Here is a 19,714-nt window from a genome sequence, read left to right as displayed (position 1 = left end):
TTTAGTCCGACAAAAGTGTTGTTATTGCGATGCACAGGATATGATGTTGTAGTCTGCTGCTGGAGATGTTTGCAGAAGAAGAAGAGGAGGATGTGATGTCAGCGGGACGGAGCGTGATCGGATAGCAAACGGATCTGGATGTGGACACCAGAGACACATATTAATACCAGGTGTAAATGTATGTGGTCAAGGGCTATCCGATCTAATCCAATCACAAAAAACACATGTTGACGCCAGGTGTAAAGGGGGCCATAGTCATGCACTTGTGAAGGCTGAGAGGTGCCAGGTTTCAGGAGCAAGTTAAACACTGTGTAGCTTTTCCTCATGTAAAATGCAGCTTCAGAGGCTTCTCCACCCCGACCAGAATATAGCTCTTTTCTTTCACTTAGTTTGGTGTGGTGATGTCAGGATTACCACACAGGAGTGGAAGTGTATGGAGTCATGCACATGTAATGACTGTGAGTAGTGACTGATTGTGGAGAAACTGAGAAATATTATTTTAAGTGCATTTATTCTTCTGGGGACATCACAGGCTGTTTGTCATCTGTTTTGTAAATGTATGAATATATTTTAAAATGTACTTCTTTGAACAAAAAAAGGAAAGAAATTTGGAGGTGTCTGTTATTTATAGGATATTAGGCATTGGTTTCACTGCTCTGGCCCACCTCCGATCAAATGCTAACAGTATTGACAAGGACACAAACAGAAGACAAATCTAGAGCAGAGTCAGTCAAGAAGGATAAGGAGAGAGCGACTGTCTGTGGACACCACATGTAAAAAAATATTCCCTTTTTTTTAGGGGTTGTCTTTCTTTTGCCTCTCCATTACACCTGCTGTCACTTTGATTTGCACCAAAGCAGCTGAAACTGATTCAGGGAAAAAAGTGGATATATTGACATTGGTATCAGTTATTGGTCAATTGAGTTGTCATCGGCAAAAAATCCAATATCATGAATCATGTTTTTTGTAAAAGGTAGAAGGAATAACTTAAAAAAAAATGAAATAAGGAAATTCACTGACACCAAAAGTAACTTCTGCCCAAACCTATAATTAGATAAGCATGTGCTGGGCGACAGAGGAAGGTGACAAACTTTTATTAAAATAAGAAACAGTAATATCCATCAATGAATTTAAGGGCATCATTAAGAATGTGGTGATAGAGACGTGTTTTTTTATTGAGGATTTATTGAGGATGTTTTATTTGTTGCATTTCAGTGTGTTTTGAAAAGAGATCTTCAATCTCAATGGGACTTTCTGGTTGAATGAAAGTAAATGAATTAAATACACAGATTTTTCTTGTTTTAATGTGTTTACTTTTTCATTTTTTACAAAACTTACATAATGTTGTGTTCATAAACAAATGCTTTCCTCTGAGCAAAGTCTTCATGCTACTTCTCGTTGCTGCACGTTAAGTCTGTGGCAACACTTGGGTCCTGCTCATTGTCGCTGCTGCTCTTTAATAAGTCTGTGGATGTCTCCACCTGTTCTGGGCAGGATGTGTACTCAGCCAAAGCGTCCATCCCGGCCAGGACGAGTGTGTCCTGCCGCTGAGCCCTGCGGCTGTAGCCCAGCCTCTTGAGGGTCCGCCGGGTGGTGGTGAGTGAGATGGGCTTCCTCTGCCCGCTGCTGTTGTACAGAGCCTGGATCTGCTCGGTCGTAGCGTGGTTGTTAGCCTCCACCACCTTCTCCATTGTCTTCTCCCCGCTGTCATCGACGAGGCGTTTCCTCCCGCAGGACCCCCGGTGGCTCGAGGTCTTCTGCTTCTCACACCATTCCCTGTAAACTCGAGACACTGCGGTCTTTGAGAAGCCCAGCCGGTTCACCGTCTCTGAGATGCTGCAGCCGGCGCGCCGCACTCCAACTATCATGCCCCGCTCAAACTCACTCAGGTCCCGAGACTTCCCCATGTGTCACCGCTCAGTCCGGTGGGGACTTCAAGGAGCACCTGATACTCGCTTTCTGCTGAAAACAAAACAAAGTCGTAAAATAATCGCTCTTCTTCTGTGGTTTTTGGCACATTAGACTCAAAGTAGGCTCTCTGTCGCCCCCTTCAGGTGGCTCCGTGATTTGTTCTTTGCCCATTTGTGCATAATAGGGTGATACTTAATCAACTAATTTTTATAATTCTTATTTTTATGCATTATTTATTTTTTAAATTATTTTTCTATTATTTTATGTGTCTCCAACCAGCCTATTTTATTTCATTTTGTTATTAATTTTACGCACATCCCCTACAAGATGTTATGTTTATTAACTCAGGTAAAATGGGACAAATAAGGGTCACCAAACATGTTGCATTGTTAGGACAAATGTGTTTTATATGAAAATAATTTTTACTCTGAGATAAGGGACTGTTCGTTACTCATGGGGGGAGAGAGAGGGTGGTGCAAAAATGGGGGAGGCATGTCAAATATTTTAAGCACTGGAGAGGGACTTTAGTTTTTATGTTGGCTGAGGGGAGGGGCATACACATTTTAATGTTTGTATTTTGTATTTATTTTATTGGCAATTTTTTTTAAAAAAAAAAAACATGGCTTCCAGATGCATGTTTTCTTTAATAATGGCAAAAATTAAAGGATTCATCATAGCCAAAAACTGTAAAAACAGAAATTATCATTGGATTTTCAAATTTCATGTGCAACAAACCCTCTTGTCAGACAACAAAATGAATAAAGAAAAATTCTAATTTGAGCTTGAAATACTAATATTTCATCAAAATCACTTTATTTATCCTTTAAAATTTGGCCAAAAATAAACCATTGTGCAAACTAACCAGCATGCATGACAAACGTGAATAAAAAACCAAGGCTTTTTTCAACTCCAGGAATTTGCCTTCAACTTTTAACTTTCAAATTTTAAAGGGTAAGTTTTAAAAATCTAATAGTTAACTTATGGTGGAGGAAGGGTCATGTACTTTCCAGAGAGGCTCAGGTAGAGAACAGTCCCTAACTAGTATGGACAGAGAAAGGATAAAAAATAAAAAAAATCTCTGGTCCCAGATCTTGCAAGAAAAGCCATGTTGCATGTTAATTTTCTCATTTTGGTAATAAGAGCAGAACAGCTCCAACAATCAGGGTAGCTCATAACAACAAAAGTGGTTGCAGAATGTTGCATTTTATTAAGTGTTTGACTTATAATTAAAATATTTTCATGCTTTATTTTAAGGTTGAAGTATTTCAAGTGAGTATTAAATGTTTTCGAGTAAAATGGGCCTTTTTTTCTAAGGTGACACCAGCATGTTCCTAAGCTACCAACTGCCATAAAATCGTGTGCTATGCTATCGTGTGGCACCCTGTCATATCGCAGATATATTAAGTATTTTTGTTACTTAAAAATATATATATAAAACAGTTAATGCAGTGAGTCCATGGCAGCAACAGTGGTCCATAATTAGCTATGATTGTTACACACGCACACACGTCCATTGTAGACAATATGGCACCAAGGAAACAGGCAGGAAAAGAACAGGGACAGCATGGCAGAAAAGTTGGATGATATTTTTTAATGAATAGTCAGGTTACATTAATGATTTAATTAATTAATGACTGAACTAATAAATTGCTTCAACCATTTAAAAACAAACATGACTGTCCTATTTTATCTGAACATGTCAGCAAAATGAGGTAAGGGTTCATGATGTGTTTGAACGTCCACAATTTCTACTTGGCAACATATGTTCTCTAAAGAAATATTGCAGAGATCCATAACAACTTCTTCACAACATGTCCCTAATTTCCTGACTTCACCTTCGACCTGTAACAAGCAGATGTGTAGCGCTGCCGCCGACTCTAAAAAACATGAAGCTGCTGGAAATACAGAGGCAGCAAACTAAAATATGAACATATGATGATATAAAGCAAAACCAAATACCCAACTCATGTATGATTCAGTACCAGTTGCTACCCAAAAAACTTTGTCTGCAACTACCTCTAAAAATAAGGCAAGTATTTTTCCCCTTGGGTGCTCTTCACCCCAAAAGTCAGGCCTTCAAATTAAAAATGGTCCGTAACAGTTACTGCGTATTTCGGTCTGACCTAGAAGCTTCTGGGACCTGTAGGAAACAATGTGATTGTGCAGGTTTTTATGAAAAGCTCTCTTATGCTTATGAATATTTACAATGATTAATCGCTTTTCAAAGGAGCTGCTTGAAAATTCTGAAAGAAAATAATGTTTTCCTGTTTCCTTTTTTTTTTTTTTTTTTTTTTCACTTGTCTGCATTGGTCTTCATAGCTTAGCGCCACTAAAGGGTGTAAGCTTCTTGTGAAGATTGAGGCACTGTTAATCTTGCAGTCAAGTATTTTATACCCATAATGCGTGGTTGTGACCGTCACCCACCCTCCCTGGAGACTAGCCTAACAGCCTTTATTGGAAAAACTTCCTAATATGAGTCAAAGAGGGCCGTGATACACCAAAGTGTGTCAGGGGGAAAGTAAGGAAACAAGCAAGGGGGAGGGGGCAGGTGCTTAAGTCCTGAGTTATATAGTGATAGTGCATGCGGAGAAGAAGGAGGAAAAACAAACAAATAAACAAACAAACGAAAAAAAAAACAGGGGAGAAACAGGCAGTGTAGCTGATGTATTGTGGCCTTGAGGTGGTTGTGCTCCATGCAGATTATCGAAAATAAACATATACATGTCTACTATACTGTACTGAAAAACAAAAACAAAAGAGAAGTCTATACTGAACACCAAAAATGTGAGAGTCTTGGTGGAGGGGGAAAGCCCAATTGCAAAGAAGAGTTGCCAGCGCGGTGTGGTAGGTTTGAGAAGCAAGTGGGCCCCTTTGGAGTGATCCCATTGGTTCTTTGCGATGCGTCACGGAGCTGAAGTATCGAACATGCATGTGTGTATTTGAACCCTCCCAATGTGTTTATGAAAACCATCACCAGGGTCCAGGGCCAGCCCTGCGGGGGAAGGGGGGCGGTATGGCACCCCAAGACCGCAGGAGCGCCCAGACCCCAAGACCAGGGAGCCGCAGAGGCTGCAGGACACCACGCAGGCCCAAGGACCCAGGGCGGCGAAGGCCGGCACCCCCAGAGAGCCAGAGACACACCCCAGACAGGCGGGGCAGGAGGGCCCGCCCACCCACCGCCCACCCACCACCCGACGCGGACCGCCACCCCCCCCCCCCCCAACCACCACCCGCCCGCCCCCACCCACGGACGCACCCAGGGACCGCCCCCGACCCAAGGAGCCAGGCGCGGGGGCCCGGCACCGCCACCAGGGAGAGAACCAGCACCGCACCGGACGGGCCCACACCAGGCGCCGGCCACCAGCAGACGCCGGACCGGACAGTAATGAGAGCCCAACCAGGCCCGGGCGGACGAGGGAGGCAAGGAGGCGGTGATACTGCAAGGCATATGTCCCCGGCGCATCGGGAACCAGGGCACCGCGAAGGGCCACCCGCCTGTTTTCCTGTTTCCTTTGGCTTTTTAAATTGAACAAGAAATATTACAGTAATAACCACGAGTAACTGTCCATTACACCCACACACACACGCACGCTGAGTGTACTGTACACTTGATTTATCTTTGTTTAGGAAACTATGAAAAATGGGCTTGTAACCACGATTAACAGAAGCATGACTAGTCTTAAAGGCTTTAATACAGTGGTTAAGGCAAGATACCCATCCACCAGTAAGTATATATATATATTTCTAATTCTCAAAGGCAGATTGAGATTATATACAGTGTGTGTGTTTATATATCTTTACAGTAGATAGCTGAGGGAGTTAAATGGCTCACTGTGACTGACCCAAAAATGGTGCTTTGCATTTTGACACCCTTTTCATATTACTGTGCGCATAGTAAATAATATTATCACGCACACACAGAAACTGTAGTGTGCGAGAGATGCCCTTTCACTTGACTTTGTCACAACTCTCTGACGTTACACTACTTCCTCCAGTCTCAGAGCCCAGGCTTTTCCAGGAGATACTGGCATAGACGGCATAAGAATCATCAGTCCAGCTGCTGGTGTCACTGATGCCCACTTCAGTGGCACGTTGGGATAGTCCATAAGTGTAACCTGTGGATGCAAAAGAGCAGTGTGCAGTTTATGATTTTGACACATTAAGGTAACTGGGATTAAACTTTATAGGCATAAAAGTGTAAGAATTACCGTTGTGGCTCCAGACGTCCTTGGTGCTGTGAGCTGAAGCAGCTGTTTGGACGGCCAGCCGAGGATTATGGCGTAAACTGTATTGTTTTTGGCGGTGTACCTATAACAGGAGCAAGAAGTGGCTTATTTTGCATCACAAAATCAAGTATGATAGGGAGAGGGGCGTCTGGGCTATTTGGCTTAGCCGGCACAAAATCTGGCATAAGTAGCACAAAATAACAACCTCACCAGACAGTGACAGTGCTGTTCTCCGTCTGGACCCTCCAGGGTCTGGAGGCATAGATGGCCTCTCCATTAATCTCCAACCAGGCACCAAGTCCCCTCAGCCTCTCCTCAAACACCGGGGCAATCATGCCATCTGCCATAGGTCCAATGTTCAGCAGGTAGTTACCACCCATTGCCACCACATATACCAAGTCCTGAGGAAAGAGAGTGTTACATTAACCCAGATATTTAATCACAAAATAACTGGACATGTATCAGTTGTGGGTGATAACCTGCTGTGACCTGTCACCTTTATGATGGACGGCAGGTCCATGACTTCACTTAGCTTCATGTCTCTTCGGTAGCCCCAGGAACGGGTGTCGATGGACTGGCATTTCTCCCATTTGTGGTCTGGAAGTTTACCAGGCGTGTACCTGTCAGCACAGTTATAGTAGCCTCCATGTTTGCAGTAGCAGCCTTTACCCCACCTGTCATTGGTAACCACGACATCCTGAAGAGACACAAGTCGTTATCCATAGAAACAAAAGACTGCTGTGATTTATCAAATAGTTTGAAACTTGTTGCTGTAAACGCTCTTTCACCTTCACTGGACTGTCGTTGTAGAGCCAGGCCAGGAACTGGGTGGAGTTCCAGTAGGTATCTGGTGCTTCCCAGTCCCCATCAGACCAGATCAGATCCGGTTTGTATGCCGTCACGAGGTTCACTAGTTCTGGAAGAGTCTTACGGGAAACAAAATACTGAGTCTTGAACCCCAAAGCTTGGTCCAACAAGAAAAGGGGATGATACCATTCATACAGAGAGTGGTACAGACCCAAACGCAGTGACCTGTAGGCAGAGAAGTATTAGTGAATACTCCCAACCCCCACTAGGGGACGCCAAAGCTTTAAGGGGGTCATGAGGCTTTCTTGATTTGAAGGGGTGTAAGAAAACCTGTTTAGAAATATACAGTAGGCCTATATCTCAGCATTTAATTTATTTCTGTTAAGAAAAATAAACGAAAAAGTCATTTTTAAAGTTTAGATTATTATTCATGAGGGCACAGTCAAGACCTGAGCACAAGCTTTATTCTCTGGGCCTTTACTCTCTGCTAGACAGCCTAGCCCTGCAGTTAAAGCAACCAGTAACAGAACAATGGCCAAGTGTCAGGAAGAAGCCTATAAAATATGTATGATTGTTAAAAATAAAAATAAAAAAGAAGATAGAGAGTCTACTTAAAATAATCCAAAATAGCTCATTTTGACCTCCTGAGGTTATTGCGTTCACTGTGAGGGAATTTTTTTGTGTTACAGCCTTTAGCCTCAGTCAGTAAATGGATGATAGTTATGCTTAAGGCAACAGTCAGGTCAGCAGAGGGCCTAAAAGAGGCCTCGAGGTCAGGCTACTTGACCTTTGTTATGAATGCACTCCATCTATCATCTCCAAGTTGTAGTAGAGGGAGTACAGCTGCCCAGATAAGGCTATAGCTGGCTCTGTTGCCATGGCTCCCAAGGTTAAGGGGAAGGGAGATTTCCTTATGCTGCACGCTCAACAGACAAGAGTCTAATATTAGAAGTTTGTTTTTAGTTCCATCCTACTTGGATGCAGTCCTGTAGATATGACTCAAACATTATTCACATTATATTTTATTGTTACCTCATTAATTTCCTCTTCTTTATTTGTGCTACAGTCTACTCACTAGGGGATTTTCTTTTAAAGATATAATTGAATGAATGCAGATGCAGTGTATGTCTAATTTTCTTACCTCTTCCTGACAGCTGCAGCCAGTTCTCCCACCAGGTCCCGGTGAGGACCTACATCCATTGAGTTCCAGTTCCAGGAGCCTGCTGAGGGCCAGTTTGTGAATCCTTCGTGGTGTTTGGATGTGAACACCACATACCTGGAGGAGCATGTACACATTAATGTCCTTATGCATTTCTGAGACAAGGAAGTGAGCAGGCATTCTGTTAAAAGTATTCTGATCTGACTTTTGAGATGATTGTCCTATGCGCTGAACACCACCTGCAAGCAAGCACACATGACACCTGTAGGTGCGGCTGTTGCTGAGCAAACACTGGCAACAAAAGAGACCTGCTGCATTTTCATGGCAGTGTAGCACCAGGAAGAGAGCTGCTCACCATACCTGGCTCCAGAGGCTTTGAATATCTCTGCCCAGTTATCCGGATCGAAGAATTCCGCGCGAAACTCGTGCGCAAAATCCGCGTACCTAAAGCCCGGCGGGTAGTTTCTCTGCATGAACTCCACTTCTTCTGTGCGCCTTTCAGACCGCCACCAGTACCAGAACCACTCACTATACTGGCCGAAGCCAGGGACTGAGAAGACCCCCCAGTGGACGAAGATCCCGATCTTGGCCTGGTCGAACCACTGGGGCAGAGGTCTGGCATCCAGACTGGTCCAGTTTGCTGCGTAGCGCGCTGTGCATCCACATCCCCACATGAGGAGGGGAAACACAGATATCGAAGATATAACACATGTAGGTCGCATATGAAGTGATGTGATCCCTCGTGGGCAATTTTCTACTGTAGTCCTTTGCCGTTTAAAAGGCTCTTATTAGGCCTGCTCGCACACTCAGCCGTGCCAGGTGACCTGTCTTGAACATTTGCATTAGGCACACCTGAGGCTGCTGTGGGACGGACAAATAGTGTGACCGCCCTTCAGTTCATACATGGGATACCTAAACAACATCGATCATACTTTGACTTGGACTATACCAACTTTGTGTAGGGGAGAGTGGGGTTGTTTGGGACAGTTTTGTGTGGACATGAAATGATCTCTCATTACTTAGAGGCTACTATTGTAGAGTAAAATAATATGATCCCTGAATAGATACAGTTATCTAATTTAAGTTTTTTAGATATACAAGGAGTGCATTCTCCCAAAATTCTGCCTCGGCAGGACGGTTGGGCCTGTGGATAGGATGGGTTTGGACACCTTATTCTGAGGGGGAAAACATTTAAATCAAAGCTAAAAATAGCAGTTCAAATTTGGACACCTTGTATTTCCAATGTCACTTGTTCACACATTTCTTTCGGAAAAAGAAAACATGTAAAATTTTTATATTTTCATAAACTACTGAGATATGGAATTTGGTTGTCTTGCAAGTCTTCACTCAGTGGCACCTATCAGCTCAGTGTGGTCGGCTATATGAAGCCTTTAGGTTGATGTAGGCTGTTGAGTTAAAAAAAAAAAAAAGTTTAAAAAGTTGCATACCATAAAACTTACCTTAATATCCTGAGCTATTATTTGCGTAAATCACTGAAATCAAGAGGCGTCTATTTGGGACAGCTTTTAATTTCTTTCACACAAACTGGTGCTCAGCAAAGATGGGAACACGATCAAATTGTTTATTTAATCCAGTATTGAAAACTAGTTGTTTCAAAATTAGGCTTCAGATAATATATCAAGTATGAATCATTAATTTGATCTAGCTCTGACAGACAATGTATCACAGTAAAAGAGAGTAACGCTTCTCAAGGATTACAGCATCCGGCATAGACACAACCCCACTTTATCCCACTAAAACAATCCTCACAACTTGGATTAATTTTCACGAAATACCCGTTTGATTCTTTTGATCTGAGGACCCATACAGACTAAAGGAATATGAATAACTTACGAGGTAATTGTGGAACGCACACATAATTTGTGGAAGCCAACAATCTGGTTTTATACATCTTTCTACTAAAAAAAAAAAGAACTGCTTAACAACCAGATCAGGCCTCTAAGTCAGACAGGCATTTATTTTTCAAAATGTGTAGCCACATTGGGCTTGTAAGGGGACTGGGCGTTTAATTGGGACTAGGCTTTTAATTAAAGTTTTACAGTAGTTGAACTCGACACACACTATGCTCAGGGGTTGAGATGTAGACCTGTATGAAGTTCATGCAGTAAACATTCACTCTTGGACTTTGCAGTGGGTTCTGTTCAATTAGAAGAAGCCTTTGTTTTATTGAGGGATCACAAACAAATGACTACTTTTTCTGTTTAATTAGAAAAAGCCTTTGTTTTATTTTTGGTCTACTTTTTGTTAATCTGTAACAAGGTACTGTGAACAAAACTGTCCCAGCCGCCTCTGGGTAACAGTATTGTCTCAGCTGTCCCAGTGAGAGCAGACACACTTCAGACTGCTGTACCTGCTACCAACAACATTTCAGACAGTTAACAGTAGCATCAACTGATAGGCCAGAAAATCAGCTTTCCAATGATGTGTTTTTTTTGTATGTGGCATAGCTAAAAACAGTATGGTAGAAGACGTACACAGTGTAATTTTTAAAACTGTAAATAAAATGTGAGGATTAATCAGGTCTCCACTTTTACGTTCAAAGTGAAAAGTGTGGCTGTGTGTGGTGAGAATGAGTGGCACAGGCAAAGCTGCTTTCTAACTTCCTAAAAAGGCACCGTCCCAACTGTCCCCTCTCCTCTATTCCAATAAACAGAGTAAAATCATTTTAAATTATGTCTTTATACATTGTAATGAAGTCAGTTGCTTCCTCAATGCAAAAAGTCTGATTTTAGTGACAACTCTCACAGATTTTCTGGGTTTAAACCACTAGAGGGCGCCAAACGGCATTTTCTGTATCAATACTGCAGGTTGATGTGAATCCATGACAAGCAGCAGGGAAATGTACAAATATCACAAGCTAAGAAAGTATCTACACGTAGAAAAGCACATTAATGCATAAAGTGTGATCAAAGGAAATATGTGCACAATTACACAATACATTTATTGTAACAATACCTACAATGGCTCCGGTATGATCGCAAAACTTCCTTTATCCTCAAACTGCCATCTTATTAAATAAAACAAGCTTTTTTCTATCTTATGTAAGCTTGAAAGCCACGTTCTCTTTTTGTGCAGCACATACAGAGACACGTGGAATTTAGCAACTGCACAAAGAAAGAAAGAAATATTAAAAACCACATTTATGATTACAAATAAAGAGATAAAACACTGAGTATTTGCTGCCAGGCAAATCACTGGAGGACAATATCTTCAAAAGTTAAAAGGGCACATGTTGTGGTTACAAACAAGTCAATAAATAAGGCCATCTTACAGTAATAATTTAACATCACTAACAGTATGGCCACAGTTAACTTAACACTAGTTTAACAGTTTAAGGAATGGTCTTCTTCTCTAAGTGCAGCGGGCCACAGATTCACAGCGTGTGACCTACATCAGTGCAGACAGCCAGCTGCCTTTCAAGCATCTGTTTCTCTACCAAGTCCTCAACTCTGCCGACTTCCACTTCATCAACATCGTCCATAAAACTGGACCAATCTGTGGCCCCGTCTGCACGCTCCATGGGCTCTGGTTGGCTGGCGGGGTGAACGGAGGCGGAGTCGTCATGGGTGGTGGTCACGCAGTTGCAGCTGTCACAGATGCCGAAGCGTCTGAGTCCTGGCGAAACGCTGGATCCAGTGAAGGTTCGCCTGCAGCTCTTACATGACACTGGCCAGTAATGCCTATGGACCTGTCAGTGGTGAACACAGTGAGAGACAACATGATGTGAATCAGTTTGCACGGGCAAAATTAACTTTTAGATCTTATAGCTGAAGAATAATAATATAGGAGCAAAAATATTTACTGCCTTTTGTAACAAAAGCTACCTTCAACTTTCACCCTAAAGTTTCCCTCTGCTTTCACTCCTAACCTGTTTGGTTTCAGTTAAAACAAACTCAGGCCCATTTGCCTGGACAGCACTGTACATTTGGGCTGCTGTGAACGCTGGTGCAGACCAAACAACCGAACTGAGACCGCTTAAACACGAGGGTCTCGGCCCGCTTCCAAACATATGCTGGTGCAGTTTGTTTGTGGTGTGAAAGCAAAGTGACCAACCACAGGATTTCATGATCACAGATACGTGATTTTTGCAGGATTTCAAAACTAAACTACTAATAAATCCATCTGCTAATCATGAAATTGCTTCACGATTCTATCCTATAATTTAACTGTGTATAACCTATTCATGCATATCATTTGGTAACCATGGTAACACGTCTGCATGTAAGGGCTGTGAGGCTGCTGTCCTGCTGGCACAACATGATACAACACTAGGCTGATTATCTTGCAGTCACGCTGAGTTCTTACACTGAGGGCATGACTGCGAAGGTGCTCCTGTCTTGTGAACCTCTTGCCGCACATAGGACAGGGGAACGGCCTCTCTCCTGTATGGCAGCGGATGTGTCTCTTCATGATTCCCTTCTGCTTGGCAGTGTACGGGCAGAACGGGCACTTGTGGAGTTTCACTGGCACTACCAAACCATCACCTGCAGGGGGAGACAGAGGCCAACAGTTCAGATTTACATCAGTAGGAAAGCACTGCAAATTCTTTTTCTTTAAAATCTACTGAATGCAATATGGTATTATTTTCGAGATGTTTAATTTAAGGCTACAGGGAAACATATGTCACACTCTGCCAAATACCTGTGTCTTCTCCGAGCCAGTCAGACTGGATCTCCATGATAGATGATCCCACAAACCCTAATCCTTCATCCATTCGGCCTCCTCCCGTGCTGCTACCTAGTCCTTGGTTAAAGCGCTGCCCCACTCTTTCCCCCAGAGGACTGGGGCCTTCACCTCTGGCCAGCATCTCCATCAGGTGCCTTGCATTAAAGGATGGGCTGTATCCCAAGGGAGAGCGCTCATTGGAGGGAGAGGGAGGAAGTAGTCTGCTATGATGAGGGTTATGGAGAGATGGCCCAGGAAATGAGGCTAGGTCTTTGGTGTCAGGGGATTCCATGAGCTCCTCATCTGGGTCGTACTCTATCTTGGGGTTCACTAACTCTGGGGTCAAAGCAGATGATGAAGAGGATGAGAGGTTAGTCTGATCCATGTGTCCCTTTTGTCCTTCATTACCAGTTGCAAATTCCCCCCTGGAATGGTAGTCGTTTTCCATGTCCCTGCCGGTGCCTGGAGTTGTGGTGACAGGTATGGACAAGGGGGTTCTAGCCGAGGTAACAGACTCCGGGCCTAAACCCGACCCTCTGTCTGCCTCTGCAGCTTGCGAATGAGGCTCCGCAGCCCCTGTGCCACTGGAGATTGTTGCAGCCGGAGTGCCGCTGTCTGCAGGACCCATTGCTCCATCCTGTGCCTGGTTCTCCTTCTCTGTGTTCCTCTCCTTGTCTTTGTTGCATATTTCCAAAGATGAGCGGATGTATCCCTTACAGAAGTTTACCAGATCAGTCATCTGCAGGTAGCTGCCTGCTGACATCACCTCAATGACATTGCTTCTGTTCAGGGCCAAGCGGCCAGAGTAAAGGAAGTCCAGGATAATCGAGAAGGCATCGGCTGTCACAATGTCCAACGATGCTGTGCTGTAGCGCTGTCCACTATCCTGAAAATAGACAGTACATATCTTAGCAGGTACACTGGATGCCCTTCTTTGATAAGATCAGCAATGTATGGCCAGCAAGAACAATGAAGAATCAGCTGTCACATTAACAAATCAGACCAAACCTCCAAACCACTTTGCTTCCAAAATCCACCATGAGGAAGCCATTTTTCTTACACTCTTCATCAGTGCTTTCTTAGAAAGTGAGCTGCATTTTTGGAACATTTTAAGGCGTTAAATTAATGACTGATAACAAATAGCAAACTTTTTCTTTTTACTATGAGTATGTAACGCAGCTACACTTACAAATTACATTCTGTTGCATCGTCGTCACATTGTGCCTTGCAATTTGACAATCTTGCTCATATATCTGTTGTAGTCTGTGGTGCAAAATTTTGTGTTAAAAAGAAAACGTAAGTGATTTTGAACACAGCAGATCTTAATGGTATCACTCAATCATGAGTTTAAACAAAACACCATTCACTGAGCTCGCCAGAGACAGGCGTCATGCTGGAGAGAGCTCTGCTGCTGTTACTTTGAAATATATGTAGTTTGAACTTTTAGGTAAGTATTCAAATAAACACAAGAAGTTTGTGCTCTAAAAAAAAAAAAAAAAAAAAAAAAGGATCAGCACTCAGTGAATAACCTCCTAAGCCCTATGATAAGCTATTATGGCAAGGCTTAACTATACAGACCAGTGAGCAGTGATAACTAACATGTCTTTGGGGTCATCGGGTGGGAACCTCCTTTCACCGGTGTTTCGTCTAGTTGGTCCCACGACACCTCCAGGAGGCTAGACAGTGATCTCTGGCGTCCCAGAGACACTCCCCTAATGCCAGGTCTCACTGCTCCCCACACTAACCGAACAACCTCCTTTACCTTTCCTATACTACCACAGAGGAGGTAGACCCAGGGAAGGAAGCCTTGTTAGGCTGTCATACTCCCCCGCCGGGTTTGGCTGTACAGTCTACCTCCCCAAGACGAGCCCTCACAACAATGACACCTCCAGGAGACTAGACAGTGATCTCAGCCCAAACAGCACTGCCACCTTCAACCAAACCCAGGCTCCGTTTATGCGAGCTCCAGGCAGAAGCAATGCTGATACTACCTTTACTAGCACATTCACCATACTCTATTTCACACGCTACATAGCATAACTGCAATGTAAGCTAAAGTTAAAGGAGATAAATGAACTCACAGGATCAGCAAACACACTCACTTTGCAGCATGGTCTCAAACAAAATGGATTCAAATAGACCACTCCCACACTTAAATAACCTTCCTCTTCCTGGATTTCCTCCTCCTTACACATGGCTTTCTCAGCCCAAACAGCACTGCCATCTTCAACCAAACCCAGAACTGCATTTATTGTAAATACATGTGCATTTCTCTGACATTGTAACTTTCATAGTTATATCTTTTTGTTATTGGTTATCGTAATGAATATTTTGTTCACTTAAGCAATTCCCATTCCTGTCTATTTCATAGGTCATGTGCTGCAATCCGTCATTACAGCTTCTGACAACTGTCAGTGAGCTTTCAACTGCCTATCAATGAGTTGTCATCTGTCTGCAGCTCAGCCAATGTGCCTATTTTCCACTGTACAGAGGACTGTGGGTCAGAATAGCCATAAAAAGCATGCTGGCCTGCAAAGTGCAAAATATGATCAGATGCAGTAGGACATCCTGGCATACTGCATTTGACATATATGTACACAAAAGTGCACATTAGGCAGCACTGATATGAGATATTCTAACCTGCAGATAGTGAACAAGAAGAGCCCGGAAATAGCCGCTCCCAGCAAACAAGACATTACGATGGGCCTTGAAGACACGGCCTTCGACGAGGATGCTGCAGTCACAGAAGAAGTCCCGCTTACGCTGCTCATTGAGCTCAAACAGGAGTTTGGGCATGTAGCAAGGCACTTCCATGTCTACACCTCGGTGAGCCCTGCCAGGGAGAGGAAAGAGAGAGACAGTCAGTTCAGTGAGTGTCAATTTAAAGGGGGAAACAGCAAAATGATAAAGATGAACTTTTTGGTTGTGTAGTGTCAAGACATTTGATTTAAAATGTACTACATATTCAATGATCTTTTGTGACACTTGACTTTTGAATTTGTCTGTTTAGAAGACAATTCTCCACTGACTTAAGAGTACACCAATGTAATTATTACAGTGTTAAGTCAAAGTGGGTGTAAGGGGAAGTGGGAAACCCCCATCAGCAACTTCACTTGATAAGCTACTAGTCACTGGGTGTGTGTACAGTTTTATTCACTGCGTTTAGGCGACGTTTAATACCTTAAAAGACAACTAGTCTTAAACACATAAATATTAAACCAGACACACGTTTGACAGAGGAAATAAAAAGAGAAGAGAACAGTTAGATAGCTCTAACGTCACTTTATGTTTGCCTACAAGCTAACTTGTGTTGCTAGCGCCGACTAGCCAACTGGTGATACTTTATCAAACAAAACGGAAGCATTACGACACAGACTGAACTTTACGAAGCTTAGTGATACACACGTAAAATAAAATGACATATAATACGGTCTCACCTGTATAATTACGCGACTGGAAGTGGGAAAACCCGTCTCATAACACAAAGACAGAGATTAGCAGCGTTTATTGTTCCGTGTCCACATAACTACTTCCGCTGTCAGATTTAGTGACGTTTCCAATGAACCAATCAGTGGCCGACGATGGAGTGACGTTGCAGCTACAGCTCCAGCATTTACTGTGAGCCTAAATGTGGGTTTACTTGAAAAATAGCTTATTAGAAGGGATAGAAATTGATTTGTAAACCCAGCAAACATTGGTAAAGGTACAATTAGACAGACAAACTTATAAGATTAAATTAATTTGAATGTATGTTCTTTGTATTGTGTAATATGACAATGGGACTCTCAGGAATATCAGAATTATCAAGTGGTGAGATCAAATGCTTTTGCACAACATGCAGATTTCATGTGTAAATTGAATAGTTTAAACTGACTTATAACACCGTGCTTTTATAGGTTATTATAGTAATTAATTGAGTTTTCAACAAAAATATTTTTTAGGATTATTTAAGTTTTTAAATCTGTATATTATCGACTTGTCTGTACTCTTTGAGATCATGGTATAACCTTGCTACATGGCAGTACTGATTGTACACCAGCTTGTTTGATAGAGCTCTTTCTCTTCATGTGTTCAATGTTAAATAAACATCACAGTGTCAGCCTGCATTTGCTGTGGAAGCTTTAGTGTGGTTAGTCTTGTCTCGCGCTATGGATGCTCTTGTGTCCTGGGGTGGCTGTAGCTCAGTTGATAGTCGCAAGACACTGCATCACATACTGGATCTGAGACATTATGTTCCACTCAGCTGTGATCAATAAAAAAAAATGACCGTCTCTAAAAAAAGGGATAGAAATGTACAACTTTATTCCCCAAAAACCTTCAGTTGACTCCCATACTGACAGGTCTCCAGCAGGAGTTAACAAAAAATGAAAGTTGCATCACATAGACAGGTCAGTTTGTTTATTTGACAAGAGAGTAAAGATCCAGTGTGTAAGATTTAGGGGGATTTAGTTGCATCTAGCAGTGAGGATTGCAGATTGCAACCAGGTGAAACTTCACCAGGTTAGATTTTCTTTAGTGTTCATAGCTTGGGAAGTTTTAATTTCTCTTTATGTTTGTCTTACCTGAATTTTTCTTCCCATTCAGACCAAAACATTTCATCATTGAGCAGTTAACAATATACATGTGTCTTAACCCCCCTTTGATAAATGGTTTTTGACAACTGAATATTTTCTCTTCTTCAACTTCTAAGAAGCCTGGGTTATGTCTTGCCTATTTCCATTGCATAAATTAATTGATAGTGATCATGACGATGATGAGGGTGATGATGTTGTGTGGAGGAACCTCATCGCGTCACCCTCCCTCTCATACCAGGCCCAGCATGCGGCTGCACGGCCGCAGGCGGCTCGCGCCTGCCCACATTGTCTGCTCAAGAATACTTGTTTATTTGCTTTCCATTTCGGAGAGAAAATAATTCCTTTTTTTATTTTCAGACACGGCAGAGGGTAAACAAGTAGTTCCTTCAGCACTGCGCCACACCCTCTCAGCACAATCCACAGCTCTTAGATGTGTTTTTTTACACTGATGGGTGCCGACTGAGCAACTTATTTGTTTCAGATATTTTCCCATGGCAAACAGGGCGAATACAAAGGCTTCGTGGTGGCCTGGAGAAACCACAGGGTAGGCGTACATGAGCCTCCATACTCACCCTCTTTTGAAAATGAAATTTATGGCACCTCATAAAAGTTCTATTCACGCTTATACGCACTAAATATAAACTGGTATAAAGCAGCAGGGTTTGACTCAGTCCTTGTAAACTTGACCTGATGGAGCATTGTGTCCGGCTGAAGGCAGGACAGCCGTCGGTTGACCCAGCTGCCCAGCCCTAACGCGGGTCTATCCCAGAGCAAAGCTGAATCGGGTTGAACTTTGAGGTAGCTGACCTTCTTCTCGCTCTGACTCAGGGAAACACAAAGCCTTTGTTTTGGTCATTTGTTGACATATGGGCAGGAAACTCCCTCTCCACAGAACTTTCACAGCCAAGTAGTCACACTGGAGTTTCTACAATACCGTCCTATCTGTGTGGCAGTTGAATGCTGGTTTACACCCATCAACCCCTTAGGAACAAATAATATTCATGATTTATGACTGGGTTTTGCCTGTGATTATGATGCCACATGATTTACAGATCTAAGCTCAGTCTAAAAAGTAAATAGATGTAGAGATGACTGTTATGTAAGGCTGCATCCAGATTTGGGACCTCACTCATTGTGTGTGTTAGCCACTGTGAGACCCACGGCTGGCACCGAGGGCTCCAGCAGCACCCCTCTGGGTCCCTGTGGTCTGCGCCTCAGCACATAACAGCCACTTAGGCCGGCATTTTCCCAGGCTGAGACAACACACCACGGTGGCAGCGCGAGCCACAGAGAGAGCCTGATTAAAGAGTAGGGACAATGGAGGGAGAGAGACCGTGGTGGCATTTTCCATCTCCGCCGCTGTCTCCTGGGGGGACCGAGTATGTGCCGTGAAACGTTTGAATTATCCCAGAATCTCTGGAATTCAGACAGAGGCACCGCGGAGAGGACCCTCGACCGGGGATCAAAGAGCTTTGAGAGGAGTGCGGTGGACTGGTGGTGAAGTCGAGTACATAGGGGAGTATGAGTGTGTGGATGTGTGTGTGTGCGCGTGCTTGTGTGTTTCGGAGAACTGACTGAAAAGATAAAGACGATGTTTGAATTTGAATCATATTTTCTTTTATGGCTACATGTCTTAAGATGTTTTCAAAAAAAGCCATGTTCGACTTCTGAGGAGGCAGTAATCATTGAGCAATGAAATACAGGCATGTGGTGTGTGTGTGTGTGTTGCTGTCCTTTTATCCCTCATGGGATCAGATAATGCAATCACAGCCAATCATTGAGAGTCTAATACAGTGGGCGCCCCTCTTTAGTTTGGAGACGCCACTCTCCTCTGTGGTGGCAGAGGAAGAGGAAGAGAAAAGCGAGAGGGGGAAACCTCGTCCTTCTCTTTTTGTCTATCTCTCTCTGTAATTATCACTTAATGTTCTTCGGTGATCTGGAGACGTCTGTCTCTTGCTCAGTCCTTTCTTCCCTTGCTGGAGAGGAAATGTATCACAGTCTGAAATAAATCTGCCAGCCTTTTTATTATTGTATATTTAGCACCAGAACAGAGTAGTAAATGGAGCCGTCCCAGACCACGAGCTTCCGGTAGCACAGAGCCTCAGCGCTGGCTGGCTGTCTTTGCCACAGCCAAGTCCAAAGATCAAAGCCTCCTGTACTATATACAGTTAGCTAGTCGTCCTCAAGCATGGACCTCAAGCAAGTCTTGTCTGAGAAAGACAGCATGTGTTTGTGCATGAGCCACATGCAGAGTGTATAGAATTAGTTCACTGCGCAAGTATGCTTTTCAGCAAGGCAGTTTTGCACCGACATCTGCTGTGTGTACTTAACTGTGTGTGTGTGTGTGTCTG

General features: G+C 43.2%; 3 protein-coding genes across 3 annotated transcripts; all 3 read right to left on the bottom strand.

Moving 5' to 3' along the window:
* Positions 1-1,290: 1,290 nt before the first annotated feature.
* On the bottom strand, positions 1,291-1,994 carry LOC144467299 (uncharacterized). Its single transcript, XM_078175592.1, has one exon. The coding sequence runs from the start codon at positions 1,905-1,907 to the stop codon at positions 1,389-1,391; it is 519 nt and encodes a 172-aa protein (XP_078031718.1). The 5' UTR covers positions 1,908-1,994; the 3' UTR covers positions 1,291-1,388.
* A 3,237-nt stretch (positions 1,995-5,231) lies between these two features.
* Positions 5,232-9,018, bottom strand: LOC117263990 (tissue alpha-L-fucosidase-like). The gene is made up of 7 exons (XM_033637744.2): positions 8,464-9,018; positions 8,086-8,220; positions 6,926-7,169; positions 6,634-6,834; positions 6,348-6,538; positions 6,120-6,219; positions 5,232-6,026 (listed from the first exon to the last, which is right to left on the bottom strand). Exons 1-7 carry the CDS (start codon positions 8,823-8,825, stop codon positions 5,889-5,891), a joined length of 1,371 nt encoding a protein of 456 aa, XP_033493635.1. The 5' UTR covers positions 8,826-9,018; the 3' UTR covers positions 5,232-5,888.
* A 2,029-nt stretch (positions 9,019-11,047) lies between these two features.
* zbtb8b (zinc finger and BTB domain containing 8B) lies at positions 11,048-16,363 on the bottom strand. Its single transcript, XM_033636254.2, has 5 exons — positions 16,227-16,363; positions 15,430-15,622; positions 12,766-13,675; positions 12,430-12,608; positions 11,048-11,812 (listed from the first exon to the last, which is right to left on the bottom strand). Exons 2-5 carry the CDS (start codon positions 15,601-15,603, stop codon positions 11,498-11,500), a joined length of 1,578 nt encoding a protein of 525 aa, XP_033492145.1. The 5' UTR covers positions 15,604-15,622; positions 16,227-16,363; the 3' UTR covers positions 11,048-11,497.
* Between the last annotated feature and the right edge of the window lie 3,351 nt (positions 16,364-19,714).

This window comes from Epinephelus lanceolatus, chromosome 16 (assembly GCF_041903045.1).
Source record: "Epinephelus lanceolatus isolate andai-2023 chromosome 16, ASM4190304v1, whole genome shotgun sequence".
Classification (NCBI taxonomy): domain Eukaryota; kingdom Metazoa; phylum Chordata; class Actinopteri; order Perciformes; family Serranidae; genus Epinephelus; species Epinephelus lanceolatus.
Note: the sequence above shows the minus strand (reverse complement) of the source record. Positions and strands in the feature narration are given on the sequence as shown.

What these genes read in the sequence shown, in the direction of transcription:
- LOC144467299 (XM_078175592.1), bottom strand. Translation starts at nt 1,907, where the DNA reads ATGGGGAAGTCTCGGGACCTGAGTGAGTTTGAGCGGGGCATGATAGTT.
- LOC117263990 (XM_033637744.2), bottom strand. Translation starts at nt 8,825, where the DNA reads ATGCGACCTACATGTGTTATATCTTCGATATCTGTGTTTCCCCTCCTC. An exon ending in TTCAAAGCCTCTGGAGCCAG is followed by an intron (nt 8,221 to 8,463) that starts GTATGGTGAGCA and finishes ATGCTCCTCCAG; the next exon opens with GTATGTGGTGTTCACATCCA. An exon ending in AACAGCACTGTCACTGTCTG is followed by an intron (nt 6,220 to 6,347) that starts GTGAGGTTGTTA and finishes CTCCTGTTATAG; the next exon opens with GTACACCGCCAAAAACAATA.
- zbtb8b (XM_033636254.2), bottom strand. Translation starts at nt 15,603, where the DNA reads ATGGAAGTGCCTTGCTACATGCCCAAACTCCTGTTTGAGCTCAATGAG. An exon ending in TTCTTGTTCACTATCTGCAG is followed by an intron (nt 13,676 to 15,429) that starts GTTAGAATATCT and finishes GTCTATTTTCAG; the next exon opens with GATAGTGGACAGCGCTACAG. An exon ending in TTCGCAGTCATGCCCTCAGT is followed by an intron (nt 11,813 to 12,429) that starts GTAAGAACTCAG and finishes CACCACTGACAG; the next exon opens with GTCCATAGGCATTACTGGCC.